The sequence below is a fragment of the Trichosurus vulpecula genome, chromosome 4 (genome assembly GCF_011100635.1).
Source record: "Trichosurus vulpecula isolate mTriVul1 chromosome 4, mTriVul1.pri, whole genome shotgun sequence".
Lineage (NCBI taxonomy): Eukaryota > Metazoa > Chordata > Mammalia > Diprotodontia > Phalangeridae > Trichosurus > Trichosurus vulpecula.
This window is the reverse complement of record NC_050576.1, coordinates 246,283,794-246,298,796: the sequence shown is the minus strand read 5'-3', so window position 1 is coordinate 246,298,796 and position 15,003 is coordinate 246,283,794. Positions and strand designations below refer to the sequence as shown.

The following is a 15,003-nucleotide window of genomic DNA, read 5'->3' as shown; positions in this document are numbered from 1 at the left end:
TTTCTTAAATAACCCAAGAACTAAGGGAGTTCAGAGCACTTTAGGAATCCAAATGTATTGAGCTACAGAGGGCTGAGATGGCTGGAAGAAAGAAGGGATTATTATGGAGCAGAGAAACCCAAGTACCTTCTTTCTTTAGCAAACAAAAGCACAAAAATAAAGCTACGGCAAGTGAGTTCCTCTCTATCCCGACAACAGAAAAGGCTGTTTCTCAATTGTTACTAAAAGCAAAAGCTCTTTTTTCATACATAGGATGATATTCCCCTCCTATCTCCATAAAATGATAGAGCTCAAACTTAGTACGACTTCAGATGATGAAAATTAAACATTGTCCTTCTACTGCAAGAACGCAAACAGACCTGACCACCCTGCCAAGAACTCTTTCTAATTAGATCCAGATCCCTTCAAGACAGCAACAGGAGGGGCCAGAGCAGGGAAGTCTGGGGATTCAAGAACGTCCTTAGGACTTTGGCTCTTCATTTGCCCGGTGTAGAGCTGATTTCTCATGTCTCTTGCACAGCTGAAAGGGATTAAGGACTCGGTAAACACTCTTCTAGGTAAGTTCTTTGTGGTGGGGGGCGGCCCAAGATCTGCCTGGCCCCCCAAGCACTCTCCGGCACTGGCAGTTCCCAAGGCCTGCAATCTCCATCAGTAAAGTCATGGATCTGGGGTAAGACATCATGACTCCAATGCTTTTCAAAGGGACCGATGTTGGCAGAAGCAGCCCATGGAGCCAGTGATGGAGAGTCGTGGCCTCTGAAGCAGGCTGAACTTGGCTCTGGTGGTAAACGGCTGAGGGACCTTGGGTAAGTGGATTCACCTCTATTGGCTTGTACTTCCTCATCTCTGGATCCGATGGACTTTAAAGCTAAGTTGGTGGCTACAAGCTTCCCTAATTAGAGAGACAGCAGCTTGGAATGCAGAGAAGAGAACCATGAAGGGAGGGAAAAGAATGGTAATGTTCTGACATGGGAGGTGGGGATAAGACAGAAAACAGGTCTTCCTGGGAAGGGTACAGTCAGATTCTTTCATGGAGCACTTTAAGGGATCATGAGGGCTGGCACTGGACACTTGGCCTTCAGAGGATCATAGTTTTAAAACTTACTTGCTGTGTGACTTTAATCAAATTATATCATCTTTTTGCCTCAGTTTCCTCAACTGTAAAATGAGAGTAATACAGCACCTATCTCCCAGGGTTGCTGCAAGGATCGACATGGTCTCAGGCATATAATAGATGCCATAAAAATGTAACTATTATTAACTACTATTATTTAAGAGCTAGAAAGGACCTTCAAGGCAATCTACTGCAACTCGGCCTCTCTTCACAGTGGAAGAAACCAGGGAGCCAGGTAAGGTATGGTGAGAATCTGAAGCCTGGTCCCCTCATCTGAAATCTGAGGAAGCTAAGCCAAGTTAGGTTCAGTAAGGGTCCAAAGGCAAGTCCCCGACTCCAAGTCCAGCACACTTTTCGCCGAGCCACAGGGGTAGTAGTGGGGTAAGGCAAACAAAATGCGGTGCATTTAACAATTCGGCCCATGGCCTTGATTTATAGTCCCATTTTACAGATCGATAAGTGGAGGAAAACTGCTGGGAGAAAAAGAAAAAAAAATCTTGGAGTTCCAAATTCTCCTCTCTGTAATAAAAGGAGAATAATACCTAAAGTACTTAGGAAAAGCTTTATAAGGTGAAATTTGGGGTTCATAAAAGTGGAATGGACTAGCCTGGCTGGTATGTGATTCCCAAAGCAATTAAAATGTATTTGTCAGAATGGTGCAATATCCAACTCCTTGGAAAGTATTTCAGTTCATCAGTGTAGCCTTAAGGAATGGAATATATAAAGAATATAAAGACATACCAGGATACTTTAATCATCATCACTGGGTCATGGATTTAGAGATGGAAGAGCCCTTAGAGGTCACTGAGTAGAATCTTATTTTACAGACAAGAAAACTAAGGTTCAGAGGACTAAAAATTTGCCCAAATAATTTTTTTTTAAAATTGCCTCTCCATTTTAAGCAAACTTGGCACTTGGAAAACTGTCATTTATAAAATAAATGAGGTGACGATTAACCAAAGACAGAAGAAGTCTTTACAAGAAGCTATACCACAGGGCCACTTTATATAACAAGCTTCTTTACTGCATTTTAGGTCATCCAATTAAAAAAATAACGTTTATATGTGGCTTGTCTGCATCGATCAACTCTATAAAATTTGGCTGTAGGAAGGATGATGCCATTTACAATGGCTCACATGTACCAGGTGGCTGGTCAAAAGCCTACCCAGACCTCACTCCCATCCTACTGGCAAAGTTGGACACCAAAGGAAAATGATGAATGTGTGTGGAGGTGGGGAACTGGTACAGCCATTATGGAAAGTAATTAGGAACTGTGCCCAAAAGTTACTGGTCTCTGCCATCACTATGGATTTATATTTTCTAGCTAATGGAAAAGGAATCCAAAACTTATGCTCTACAGATAGGTTCAATGGATGTCCTTCATTATGAATGATGCTTTAATCTATAAAAGCATACCCCCAACGCCAGCACTACCCAGAGTAGGAAAGGGATATAAGTGATTTTTTTAGTCACTTTATAGTCATAATTTATTGTATTCAATAGAATTCAGCACACATTTATAAGATGCCTACTATGTGCAAAACATTATCCTAGGCACTGAGGAGGTAAAGTTCAAAAACAGACATAATCCCTGACCTTCAGAAGAGTTTATTCTTCAAGGGAGGGGCAGGCATCATGTGCAAGGGGGCAGGATATGGTGTCTACAAATACGTGCTTAGAGAAACACGTCCATTACAAAGCAGACAATGCTTCTTGGATCAGCAAGATCCGGAAAATCTCAAAAGCGCTTTTACATTTTCTTTCTTTTTTTTTGAACATTAAAGCTAAGAAAATTCAGGCGTAAATATATTTATGTGATATTACTAAGTCACATCCCATTTTTGATAATCTTGAAGAATCTAGAACTTGTCAGGGCTTGTTTTATTACTTAAACTTGGATTCCTAGCACTCAGCCTAGTGCCTGACACACAGTAGGTATTTTACTTCTTGATGGATTCTCTCTGTCCTTGGTCAGTTCTGTGTCACTGTTTGTGTCAGGCAGAAGGGGTTGGCTCGCTCACTGCTCAGCCCTTCATGTCTAAGTCATTTTTGCCCTCCCTTCTCAGTGGGGCACACTCCTTTTGAAGGTTTCCTGCACACACTCCTCCCTTCTGTCCTCAGGCTTTTGTGGCTTTCTTCTTTTCTCCCTTTCAGCATGCAGCTAGTATTGGCAGAAAAATATGTCTGTTTTCCCCAAGGCACTGGGTGAAATTAGCAGCAAAAATAGAAAAGTACAACCTCAGTCCCCCTGTGCCATCTCTTACCACCCAACTCTGAAGTGCACTCTGCTTGGGGGGTCTGGTGACTTCATTCAGTTTTGCTATAAATCATTTTCTGACTATTTAGAGCCTGTGATTCTGATGTGGTGAAGCAAGTTTCTCTAGTCATGGCTTTTTTTTCTTTCATTTATTACATAAAGTACATAGCCTTTTTTGTTGAACACATGGGTGATCACACAAAAGCCTGGAATATAGGTTTCTTTAGTTTTTCCCTTTGAAAATAGAATGAGAAGACTACATAGGCTTTTTTCTTTAAATAAATTTGTACTGATATATTTTGGTTCTACATCATCAAAATTTTTTCCTATATACTCTCTCCCCTTTCTCTGGGTGATATCCCTTATAGCAAAAGAATTTTTTTTAAAAAAATGCGGAATTAGAGGAAAAAAATTGTCAAAACCAACCAACATAATTAAAAGAATAGACAATATAGGCAATATTCCACAGACAGAATGAGCTTTTTAAAATGATTTTTTTAAATTAGTGAGCATTAATTTTTTTCTCTCTCCCACATCCCCCTCTTCTCCCACAAAAATAAAAAGAGAAAAAACTCTTCATAGGAAATATGCATAGTTGAGCAAAACAAATCCTCATAATGTGTGTATGTCTGTCAGGAAGTGGGTAGCAGTCTTTAGGAATCATGAAAAATCACTCTATTGATCTGAGTTTTCTAAGTCTTCCAAATTTGTCTGTTGTTACAATGTTGTTATAGATAATATGAATTCGTCTCCTGATTCATTTTGTATCAGTTCATACCATTCTTCCCAGATTTCTCTGAATCTGTACCCATTATACTTTCTTATGACAATAATATTTCATCATCTTCACATACCATAATTTGTTCAGCCATTCCCAATGCAAAAACAGCTACTATAAATATTTTTGCATATAAAAAACCTTTTCTTCTTTCTTTGATGTCTTTTGAGTACAGACCTAGCAGTGCTATTAATGGGTCAAAAGGCATGAGCTGCTCAGCAATTTTTTCAGTATAGGTCCAAATTACTTTCCATAATGGCTGTACCAACTCCCCACCTCCACCCACATTCATCACTTTCCTTTTGGGTCCAACTTTACCAATGGGATGGTATGCTTCTGACCAGCCACCTAGTACCGTCCCCCACTACCATGTGAGCCACTGCAAATGGCATCATCCTTCCTACAGCCAAACGATATAGAATCAACAGATGCAGACAAGCTGCACACAAATGTTATTTTTTAACTGGATGACCTAAAATGCAGTGAAGAAGCTTGTTATATATAAAGTGGTGCTGGGGTATAGTTTCTTGTCAAGATTTCTTTTGTTAATTGTCACCTCATTTATTTTATAAATGATAGTTCTCCCAATGCCATGTTTGCTTAAAATGGAGATGCGGCGATAGTCTTCTTCTTTTTAAATTTATTTGGGCATTTTTTTTTAAGTTTTCTGGGCCTCAGTTTTCTCATCTGTAAAATAAGATTGCACTCAATGACCTCCAAAGTCATTTCCATGTCTAAAGGGCACAGAAAAGGGATAGATCAATGACACAGGCTAATAAGAAAAGACCAGTGCAAAGACCAGTGAGAGCAACCATAGCAATGACCACTAAGAGAGTCCAGGCAGGTCGGTAACACACAGCTGATGAGAGGTCAGGGATACACCACGTGGGCCTGAACAAAGAACAGCTAACTGACCCCAGCTAGAATTAAAACCTCGGTCTCATCAGCACTGTGCTTTAGCCCAATGTGCTCACCACTAACACACAATGAATTTTATATATAAACACTGGTTTTATTCAGCACACTTTTGTGCATTTTCAAAAAAAAGATTTATCTTAAAAAAATCATCTCAGACATCTCTTGATGCTTCAGGAAAATCCAACAGAAGAGTTAAGACCCAACCTGCATAACACAGACTAAGCCTTGTTCTATTAAAATAAAGAACCATTTGTTGACTCTGCTCAGAAAACTCCTACATGAAAAATAAGTAAAGTGTAAAGCCACAAACATCCATCCCCCAAAGACACAGATTAGAGCTGCCCAGCTGTTTTCATTATCAGGTAGTACAAATTCCCTCCATCCTCTCTCTCACAGCACCAACCTGCTGAGCTCCATCTCCATTCACCAGATGAGGCATCATGGCGACCTCTCCACTCAGCAATGGTGGCAGTTCCAGAGGGATTTGGTCGGTCATCATCATGGTGACGTACATTCATGGAGAGTTTTACTCAACTGGCTTCCTGCAAGAGAAAATAACCCGCCATTAATAAGACAAAGTAGTGCCATGAGGGAAGAAATCTCCCCTAAAACTAGAGCGTGTGCCCAGGGTCCTCCCCTGCTTCAGAAAAGGATCAGGTCTGAAATCAAAACTGATCCTTCCATTCAGGGATTCCCTGGTTCAGATGGAAGGTGGGGTAGGACAAGGCATGCCTCAGGAGGCCTGCATTCCAGCCCATAGGTCATATACACTGGGCGTATTTCATCACCTATAAAATATTAACATCAGATCTATTTGTCAGGACTCCTCTAAAATAAGATAGCTGACATTGGACAAGTGAAAAGAACCACACCATGAGAGTTATGATTTTCAAGCAGATCACCCCAAAGTGAAAGACAGAACAAAATGGAAAGTCCTATAAACAAATGCACTTTTCTCATGTTGAAATCAGCACAACATTCACGGACAACTTATAGGACCTGGTGGAGAAAGGTTCATTAGCCATGCTGCCCTCATCCCCGTTATTTTCTGTCCCCAACATCAAGTAATTAATCAAGTATGGCCTTGAGGGATTACTTCCACCCTTGGCTCGAATCTTTGCTCAGCGTCTTTTTAACTGTTCATTAACCCTATCCACTTAGTTAAGGCCCCACCGTCCCTATTCCCAACAAGCCTACTATCTAGCTCTATGCCCTGACTCATGGCATCCCTTATGCTTATACAGTCATTCCCTGACCCTTGTGAACATTATTTCTCCCTCTCTGAATTTCTCATAGTAACTGCCTTCAAATCAAACACTCATTATGCACCTATTGCAAGCATGCGAGATGGCGCTAAGCTCAGGAGATTTAAACAAAAAAATTCCCTCTCAAGTTTTGGAAACCACTATAGGAAGACGGAAGAGTCAATTCCAGGACTGGAGACTGGGGGTGGAGTGGGAGAGAACAGGAGATGGAGGGAGAATAGATGGAGGGAAAGGGCAGGGGAGCAGAGCAAGTAAAGGGAAAAGAGGAGCAAGAAGATAAGAGAAAAGAGAGGAGGGGAAGAGGTGGGGAAGGAGGAAGAGCAAAGTGGGTAGGAGAGGGGAGAGAGGAGATTAGAGGAAGGAGGGAGAGAAGGGCAGAAGGAGGAAGAGGAATAGAGCAGGGGAAGCGGGGTGGCCTTGGAGGTAGGTGGGGAGCAACCACTAGCTACTCATTACAGCTTCATCTTTAGAAGCTAATTATTTTAAGCACCATTGGATAAAGTCTTGTCCCAACTAGGGTAAGCATGTTTTCTAATAGCAAAGTCTAATAATCCAATGTTAACAGGACCAGCCTGCTGTTTTATGAGACAATTACTCCATTCCTAAGTAAATCAAAGTGCAAAACCCAAAGCCAAGTCATTTCTTTGCCCAGAAAGGCAGATGGATATGGAGTATTCCTATTTCTGCTAATACTACAGTCACAAATGGAAGAAGTATCAGAAAGGAAGCTACGAATGTCACTCCTTTGACTAGCATACCTGGGGTTCCCTCCTCCCCGCTTCCCCTCCTTAGAATGGAAGCTAAGTCTGGAGGGTAGAGGCCATTTAGGGGTTGGTGTCTGTATCCCCAGGGCCCAGCACAATGCGGAACATATTCACAAGATCATGGATTGTCACTTTACACCAGGAAGGTACCTTAGTCCAACCCCTTCCTTTTAGAGATAAGGAGTAAATGCTTGCTGAGTTTAACTAAATTTTGATAACTCTCACATCATACTTTGTTCTTCCTGGGAGGATAAGGACCATCTTCTTTCCAAAGACTTAGAGACCACAGAATAATAGAAGCCATCTCATTTTACAGATGAGGAAACTGAGACCTATCAAATTTAAGTGTCTTACATGGGGTCAAACACGCAGGAAATCAGCAGTGCCCAAATATAAACCCAGATCCTCTAACAGCAAATCAGTGCTTTCCACTGTGCTAACCAGCCTACTAGATGTTGAGCTTGGATATATATCTGTATAGGTGTTCATTTTAAATTGTTCTTTCTCCAAAAATACCCTGAATTGATACCTAGGGCCATAGTACATTTCACAGCACCTACAGGTGGCTTCAAACATAAAGAATCTTTATGCTTCAGTCCATGTATAAACTTTAGAGTAGCATATATGTGAATCCCTACTGCTGACATAAGCATCAGCTACATATTGACTAGCACATAGCAGGTCCTTAATAAATGCTTAACTGATCGCATCATCACAGCCACCATCAACCAGCAGAAAATCCCCTTTCCCCAATATATACAATATCATAGTTTTGCTAGATTAGAAATCATGACTCCCCAAAGATAAGGAGAGGAGCTCAGATATGGACATCCTAAAGGTTGCATGATGGGGTTTGAATACGGAAGAAACATCAAGAGCATAAGGAGATGGGGGGATTGAAACAGTGGGAAACCCTGGCGTCGGCAAATCTGCTGGAGTTCTACAAATCTCCATGGGTCACACTCCCAACACAACACCTAGACAGCCAAAAGTCTGTCCAACATCTTGACCCATCAGCCAATGAGAGTTTCCAACACAATTTATAAACTGATCTTCCCTCCCTTCAGAAACAGGCATCCACCTCTGTAGCTAACGAGGAAGTGGTGAGTGCCAGTAGGAAAAAGAGTGGATTTAGAAGGCGTACCTTGGAATCGGGCGTCTTTGGGCAAGTCACTATCTCTCTGTCAGACTTGGGATCGGAGAAATGAAAGGACTGGACTTGAGATCTCTTCTAGTTCTAAACCCTTAATCCTGAGGCTCTGGACAAGAAGATCTCCAAGATACCTTCCTGATTTTCCCTAAGAAATGTAATTTCTAACCCAATCTCCCCTCCCTCAACCAAAAAAAAAAAAAAAGCCCCAACCCTACCTGATATGTATTTTTTCAATTTATTTATCTGTGTTTTCTCTAAGTAGAATGTAAGCTACTTGAGGACAAGGTCTGCTTTGTTTGTGTCTTTGTATTCCTACCACCCAGCACGGTGCCTTGCATATAGTAGGTGTAAATAAACCCTTGCTGAATGAACTGAACTGAACTGAGGTGAACCCTGTGATCCAACAGAAAAATGCCATCTGTCTCTTACAGGTAACTTTCTTTGCATACATCTTGTTTCATGAAGTGGAAGACAACTAAAACTTGTGTTTTCTCCAGGGATTAGATGGATTATCGATCAATTACTTGTATATATGTACTGGTTACCACAGACAACTAAGAAAAATTTCTACATTAAACTCTCCTTCAAAAGTCTACCACGGCAATTGACTTGTATACTTTTTATTTAGACTAACATAATGTGAGGACTTTAAGCATTAACTGGATTGGAGTCCTTATACTTTCAGTGTCTAGTGCAATGTCTGGAACATAGTAAGCACTTAATAAATGCTTACCGAATGAATCATTTTACCTTCCTTTTCTGTTGGCCAACTATTACCTGAAATTCTAAGCCCTGCTTTCTAAGAGTTCATAAGAGGTAGACCAGACTCTGTCTCTATGGAAAAACAGAGAAACAGATGCAAACAAACGAGGCTGTGTCCTCTACCCATAGGATCTGAATGGAGTTTCTGTGTCCTCAACAGATGCAGCTGATGCTTTTGCCTGTCCAGAAGGCAAACGGACGTACGGGGAATGTGGGGTGGCCATCTCCAGGCAAGGAAGTGACCCTGTAATTACACAGAGAAATGTTGGACAAGATCTGTGGTGTCAACGCAGAGAGAAGCAAGGTTAGAGAGAGAGGAGGACCAACAGGGGAGAGGAAGGAGGAGACTGGGGAATCTATTTAAATCCCTTTTCTAACAAAGAACTATACATTCATTTTAATCAAAAGGGTATTTCCTAGGCCAGAGGAATCTTCTCAGTTGGATCCATAGGCTTCACCAGACCGGGCTAATGCAGTCGTCTATGACTCCTTCATAAAAATGATGAAGAACCCCTGATCTGAGAGTCCTTTGTGCCCACACTGTGTATAAAACTGTGTTTACTTCGTCCCTGGGTGAAATATAATAAGCCCAGCATAGCATATCTCCCAGCTTCACTCCTAGAGATGAGGAAAATTAGTCTAATCTTTAGGCAGAACTCATCACTGGCATCTTCCTCTACCAATACGACCAAATGAGGCATAGTTCCTTCCTTCTACCCAAAGAGAAATATAGACAAACAGGGTATTGATCCCTGGTCTTCTGGGAAACAAACGTCACCTACCACTATTGGGACCCAGAACACAACACGGTCCTGTGGAAGCCACAGTGCCTCACACACAGAGGACAAAGACACCTGCCACAGCTGGTGAAAAGGTACCAAACAGGGGCAGCTAGGTGGCACAGTAAGTAGAGCACCAGCCCTGGAATCAGGAGGACCTGAGTTCAAATCCGGCCTCAGACACTTGGTACACTTACTAGCTCTGTGACCTTGGGCAAGTAACTTAACCCCAACTGCCCTGCCTTCCCCCTCAAAAAAAAAAAAGGTACCAAACCTTCCCTCTGTGGGAGCCCAGTGGGCCTCTTCACAATAATTGTGTCTGACTAAAGCAGATGGAAAGAACCAGATCCAACCAAGTCAACTCCAATCAGGAGGCCAAAGCCTGAACCAATGCTGTCTTCAATAAAGCCATAGGCCCAGGTTAGGAGGGAGGCACTGCCTGGTTTAATCAAGCCCCAGGTGCCTCCTTTCTCCTCAGTCAGACCTATGAAGGTGTGATTCTCTTTCTAATTTAGAATTTTAACAGCCAGTTTCGTGGTGTTTTCATTCATTGCCTAAGTGGTGGCCAGTCTTCCTCAGCAAGCATCCTTGATTGGGCATCAGGAAACTCTTATACCAGTGATAGTTAATGTCCAATCGGATCTAACTCTTCATGACCCCATGGAGACCTTACTGTCCAAAGATACTGGAGTGATTTACCATTTCCTTCTCCAGCAGATTAAGGCAAACAGAAGTTAAGTGACTTGCCCGAAGTCACACAGCTAGTAAGTGTCTTAGGCTAGATTTGAACCCAAGTCTTCCAGGTCCAGTGTTCTACCCACTGAGCTCCCTAGCTTCCTCCTAGGCAAACGGAGGCTAGTAAGTATCTGAGGTCACATGTGAACTTAAGTCTTTCTGACTCCAGGCTCAACGCTCCATCCACTGAGCCACCTAGCTGCCCCTGTACCAGTGACACTTCCACTCAATAGCCCCCATGCTACTGCTGCGCTCTCAGTTCTAGCATCTGTTCTTAACAGTTCTAACTCTACCCTCACTTCTTTCTACTATGACTGCATTACACTTTTAGCAGAGCTATAATCCAACTCTTCTCCCTTCTATTTGCTGCTGTATACTCAGGAAACCATGTCATCTCCCTCGTTGGTATGATACATAAAACGAATTCTTTGGAAGGGTCCCCTATGAACACAACACCAGAATGTACGTGTGCGTGTGTGCGTGCGTGTTTGTTTATATGTCTGGTAGGCAATAAAAAACCAAGGGGAATCAACAAACCCATTAAAAGGGGCTTGGTCCATGGATCAAAGGAAAGTAACTGTGGCCAGCACAGAGGTCAAGGCCAGAAAACCATGAGGTCCAGGGGTGAAGACAAGAAAATACAATCTGCATTTGGAAGCAATAGCTTCCAAGAAGCTGAGAAGCAAGATCATGAAAACAACCATGGGGAGGAAGAAATATGGGACTTCAACTAATGTCATTTGCTTTTCTGCACAAAACCAGCCTAAGGCATCATCACTTGATGGCAGTATGAAGATATTAAGCACTTACTACAAGCCTATGTTCCAGGCTTTGTGACAAGCACTGCGGATACCAAAGAAACAGGGAAATAGAGTCACAGTCTCTACTGTGAGGAAAAAAGCTTTGAAGGCTCTTGCTCCTATATAAATGTGCATTTCTAATAGTATTCAATAACTCTTCTGGGCACTGAGGATACTAAGACAAAATGTAGAACAGCATCTCTTGCCTTCAAGAAGTTTATATTCTACCAAGAGGAAAAGGAAATACAGAACACATGCAAAATCAAGACCAAATTCTCAACTGTGGCTCCAGAAAGTTGCTTTGTAGATTAATTGACTGAACTCAGCACAGGTTGAGTAATAAAACTGACCAAATGTGCTCGTTCTTAGATGATACCCCTTCTCTCAAATATTCTTTTAGTTGTACAAGACCAATCGATCCTAGGATCACAGGTTTAGAATTAGACAACATGTACAGGTCATTTTACCCAACCCCCTAATTTTACTCCACTTCCCAAGAAGTCTTCAGTGGCTTCCTTTTGTTTCTAGGACAAAATCCAACATCCTCAGCATAACATTGAAAGCCCTTCCCAACATGGCACCCTCTGAAATTTCCAGGCTTCTTCCATTGACTTACCCCTCCTTTCCAGTAAAACTGGCCTGCTAGCTGTTCCCCAGTTTGCCATATTTTATCTCTTGCTTCTGTAACTTTACCCAGATGGACGCTCGTGTCTGGAACAAACCTTTTCCTCTTCTTCCCCAGGTAGGAGCCCTCAATTCCTCAAAAGCACAACTAAAGCACCACCTCTGACCGAAGGCTCTTTGTTGGTACTGAGTCTCTCCCTGCTTAAAATACATTGTACATCCCTTTGTAATTGGGTCTACTTGCATATACGATGTTCCCTTCTCAACAAATGTCTGCTGCTTAAGGGCAGAGACAGTTTCAATCTTGCTTGTGTATCCCCAGCACCTAGCAGCACCGTTCCAGGCGCAAAAGAAGAATTTTATCATAGGCTCATCTAAAGCCAGAAAGGACTCAGAAGTCATCTAACCCAACCTCTACATTTTACACATGAGGAAACCGAGGCTCAGAAAAGTGAATTACCAGGCCCAAGCTCCAAGGGCACTTAGTTGCTGAGCAGAAACATTCCTGATTTCATGAAATACCATAACAGCAACTACAATGCTTCTGACAAATTTTAAAATCTTTTCTCCCACACAAACACTACTCTAACAAGACTACATCCTGAAGTGCCTGTCTAGCCAACCTGTTTACCCTAAAATTACCATTAATAATAAGAAGAAGAATATTCATGCCTGGCATTTTGGACAGAGCTGCCCTCAACACAGGCAGGATGAGCTGGATTCAAGTCCTGCCTCTGATACATCCTGGCAGCAGACCTCAATTCCTTCACTTCTCTCTGCCCTTGGTAACCCTCTAGGGTGCAGATTGTCTGCCCTATCTGTGCTGGTTGATCAAACCTCCTCAAGGAAATTCTGTAGACCAGCACAATCATAGGTCCTGTCTTCAAAAGCAAAATAGTTGGGAAGGAAGAGGTACATATGGAGAAATGGATGATATATAAAAACCAAAGCCATCAATTAACAGGAGATAAACAGATTTTTTTTCTCCCCTTAAACAGATGAGGAAATGGAAGCAGAGATCAAGCGACTTCACCAAAGTCACTCAGCCAGTATCTGAAACCAGGTGCTCCCACTCTATCTGTGGAAATCACTATTCTCTCCTCATACTTAGCAGCTCTCCCGCTGCACCCTCCACAGAAACAAGCTTCCATTCCTGTCAAGATACAGAGCAAGTTAAGAAACACTGGATGAGGCATGAGTATTATAATAATGATAATAGTAATAGATCCCACCAGCAAAGCCTTCTACACTTTCTACAAGTATTTTCCTCACAAAAGACCCCATTAGGAAAGTAATAATAAAGCCACACATGCAGAAAGAGTTTCAAAGTTTACAAAGCATTTCCAGACAGTATCTCATTTAATCCCAATATCAACCCTGGGAGGTAGGCACTATCATAATCCCCATTTCACATACTAGGTAAGAAACTGAGATCCAGTGAGCTGCCCAAGGTCACACAGCTAGTGTCTGAGACAGGATTTGAACCCAGGTCTTCCTGACCTGAAATCTAGTGCTCTAAGCCCTACAGCAAGCTACCCCTCCTAGGTATAAAAGAACATAATCCATATATGCCTCATCTCTCAGAAAACACTTTCCCAACATGTCTAGCTTTCACTCACTGGCCTAAGGTTTTACTCCAAATTCCTTCCCATTCCACATTTCAGACCTGAACTTGTTTCCATTGCAACCCTGAGCCCTCACATTTCCCCTAACCACAGGTCCTAACTCTAAAAACCACATGGCTTCATGCCTCACCTACCCTATTCTTTTGATTGACAGGGAGAGGATGCCACGCGAGCTTTTGTGGTTAGCTTCCCCCTCTCCTTGGAGAACAAGACCTTTATTACCTGGTAGAAAGAGCCAGCCCTGAACACACAGGAAGGGATTGTGAGGAGGGGGGATGGGAGCATCCCTCTGGCACCAAAAGGAACAGCCCCATCCTTTTGGGAGATGTTTAAGTCAAACTAGATACCGCTCAAAGCGTTTTAGTGAAATCTGGAAGAAATCTTAGAGCTTTAGTTGGCCCTGGATAGCCAGTCACCCACACTCCCCTTTAGGGGCAAGAAAGGGGGAGCATTCTTTCTACCTTTGTACCTCCTACACGATGGGGCAGGGGGGCAGGACAGTGGGGAGAGCCATCTGACTTGGAGCCAGAGAAGTGACTGGGGCCAAGGAGGAACCTCTCACTCATCATTCGTTCATTCCTGTGGTCAAGTCTCATAGGATGAATCAAGGTCTGTGAGACTAGAGACGAGCCTCTAATGGGAGCTGTTCCCCTGAGGCATGGGACAACCAACTCCTCCCTGCCATTTCCCCCCCCTTACACAGATGAGGAAACTCAAGCAGAGAGATTAGGGCCTTCTCCAAAGTCACCTGGCAATGATGTGAAATCAGGTCCTCGAGCTCTTTCTGCTGAATCCATTTTCTCTCCTTGTACTTGGTAGCTCTCCCCCTGCACCCTCCACAGAAACAACTTTCCATTCCTTTCAAGATACAGAGTGAATTAAAAAACACTGGATAAGGCATTAGCAGAACCTGCTTCTCCAGAGATTCCCAGGGTCCTTTTCAAAGGCTCTAGCACTACCACAAAAGCTGACTTTTCCGATGGAAAAGTCCTGACCCCAGGGTGAAGCTATTCTAGGAGCAATTCAGCACCAGACCTTCAAAAAAATGTCCCCAAGTACTCCCCTGTTAGTCAGTGACCCCAAGTTTCCTTACATTAATTCAAGATGTGAAGCAAAGCGATACAGTATGAAAATTAAGTCCGTATGGGCCAGGAGACACCACCCCTAAGAGCCCCCGAAAGAACAAAGCAGGGCCACCATAACCCAACGGGCTGATTACAACCAAACAGCATGACCCGATGGGTAAAATCCCAAGTCAGCACTCAACTACAGGAGCTGCGCCAACCTCTTTTTGCTGACACCCCTAAGAGGGTTCTGGGTAGGCTTAATTATGGAATGTCGCAAGAAAACTTTTGGCAAGTAGTCGGGCCAAGAGGGCTGGTCGACTACAAGGGACTGGGTTGGAGGTTTTCTTTGTGAATTTCCATGC

The 15,003-nt window shown here is 42.7% G+C and overlaps 1 protein-coding gene across 1 annotated transcript in view; it reads right to left on the bottom strand.

Annotated features, from left to right (window-relative positions):
• FNDC3B (fibronectin type III domain containing 3B) overlaps positions 1-15,003 on the bottom strand; it is a 390,617-nt gene that overhangs the window by 292,784 nt on the left and 82,830 nt on the right. Inside the window, exon 2 of the mRNA XM_036753943.1 lies at positions 5,471-5,609. Within this exon, the coding sequence (XP_036609838.1) occupies positions 5,471-5,581 (111 nt within the window). The 5' untranslated portion in view covers positions 5,582-5,609. The remainder of the gene's footprint in view (positions 1-5,470; positions 5,610-15,003) is intronic.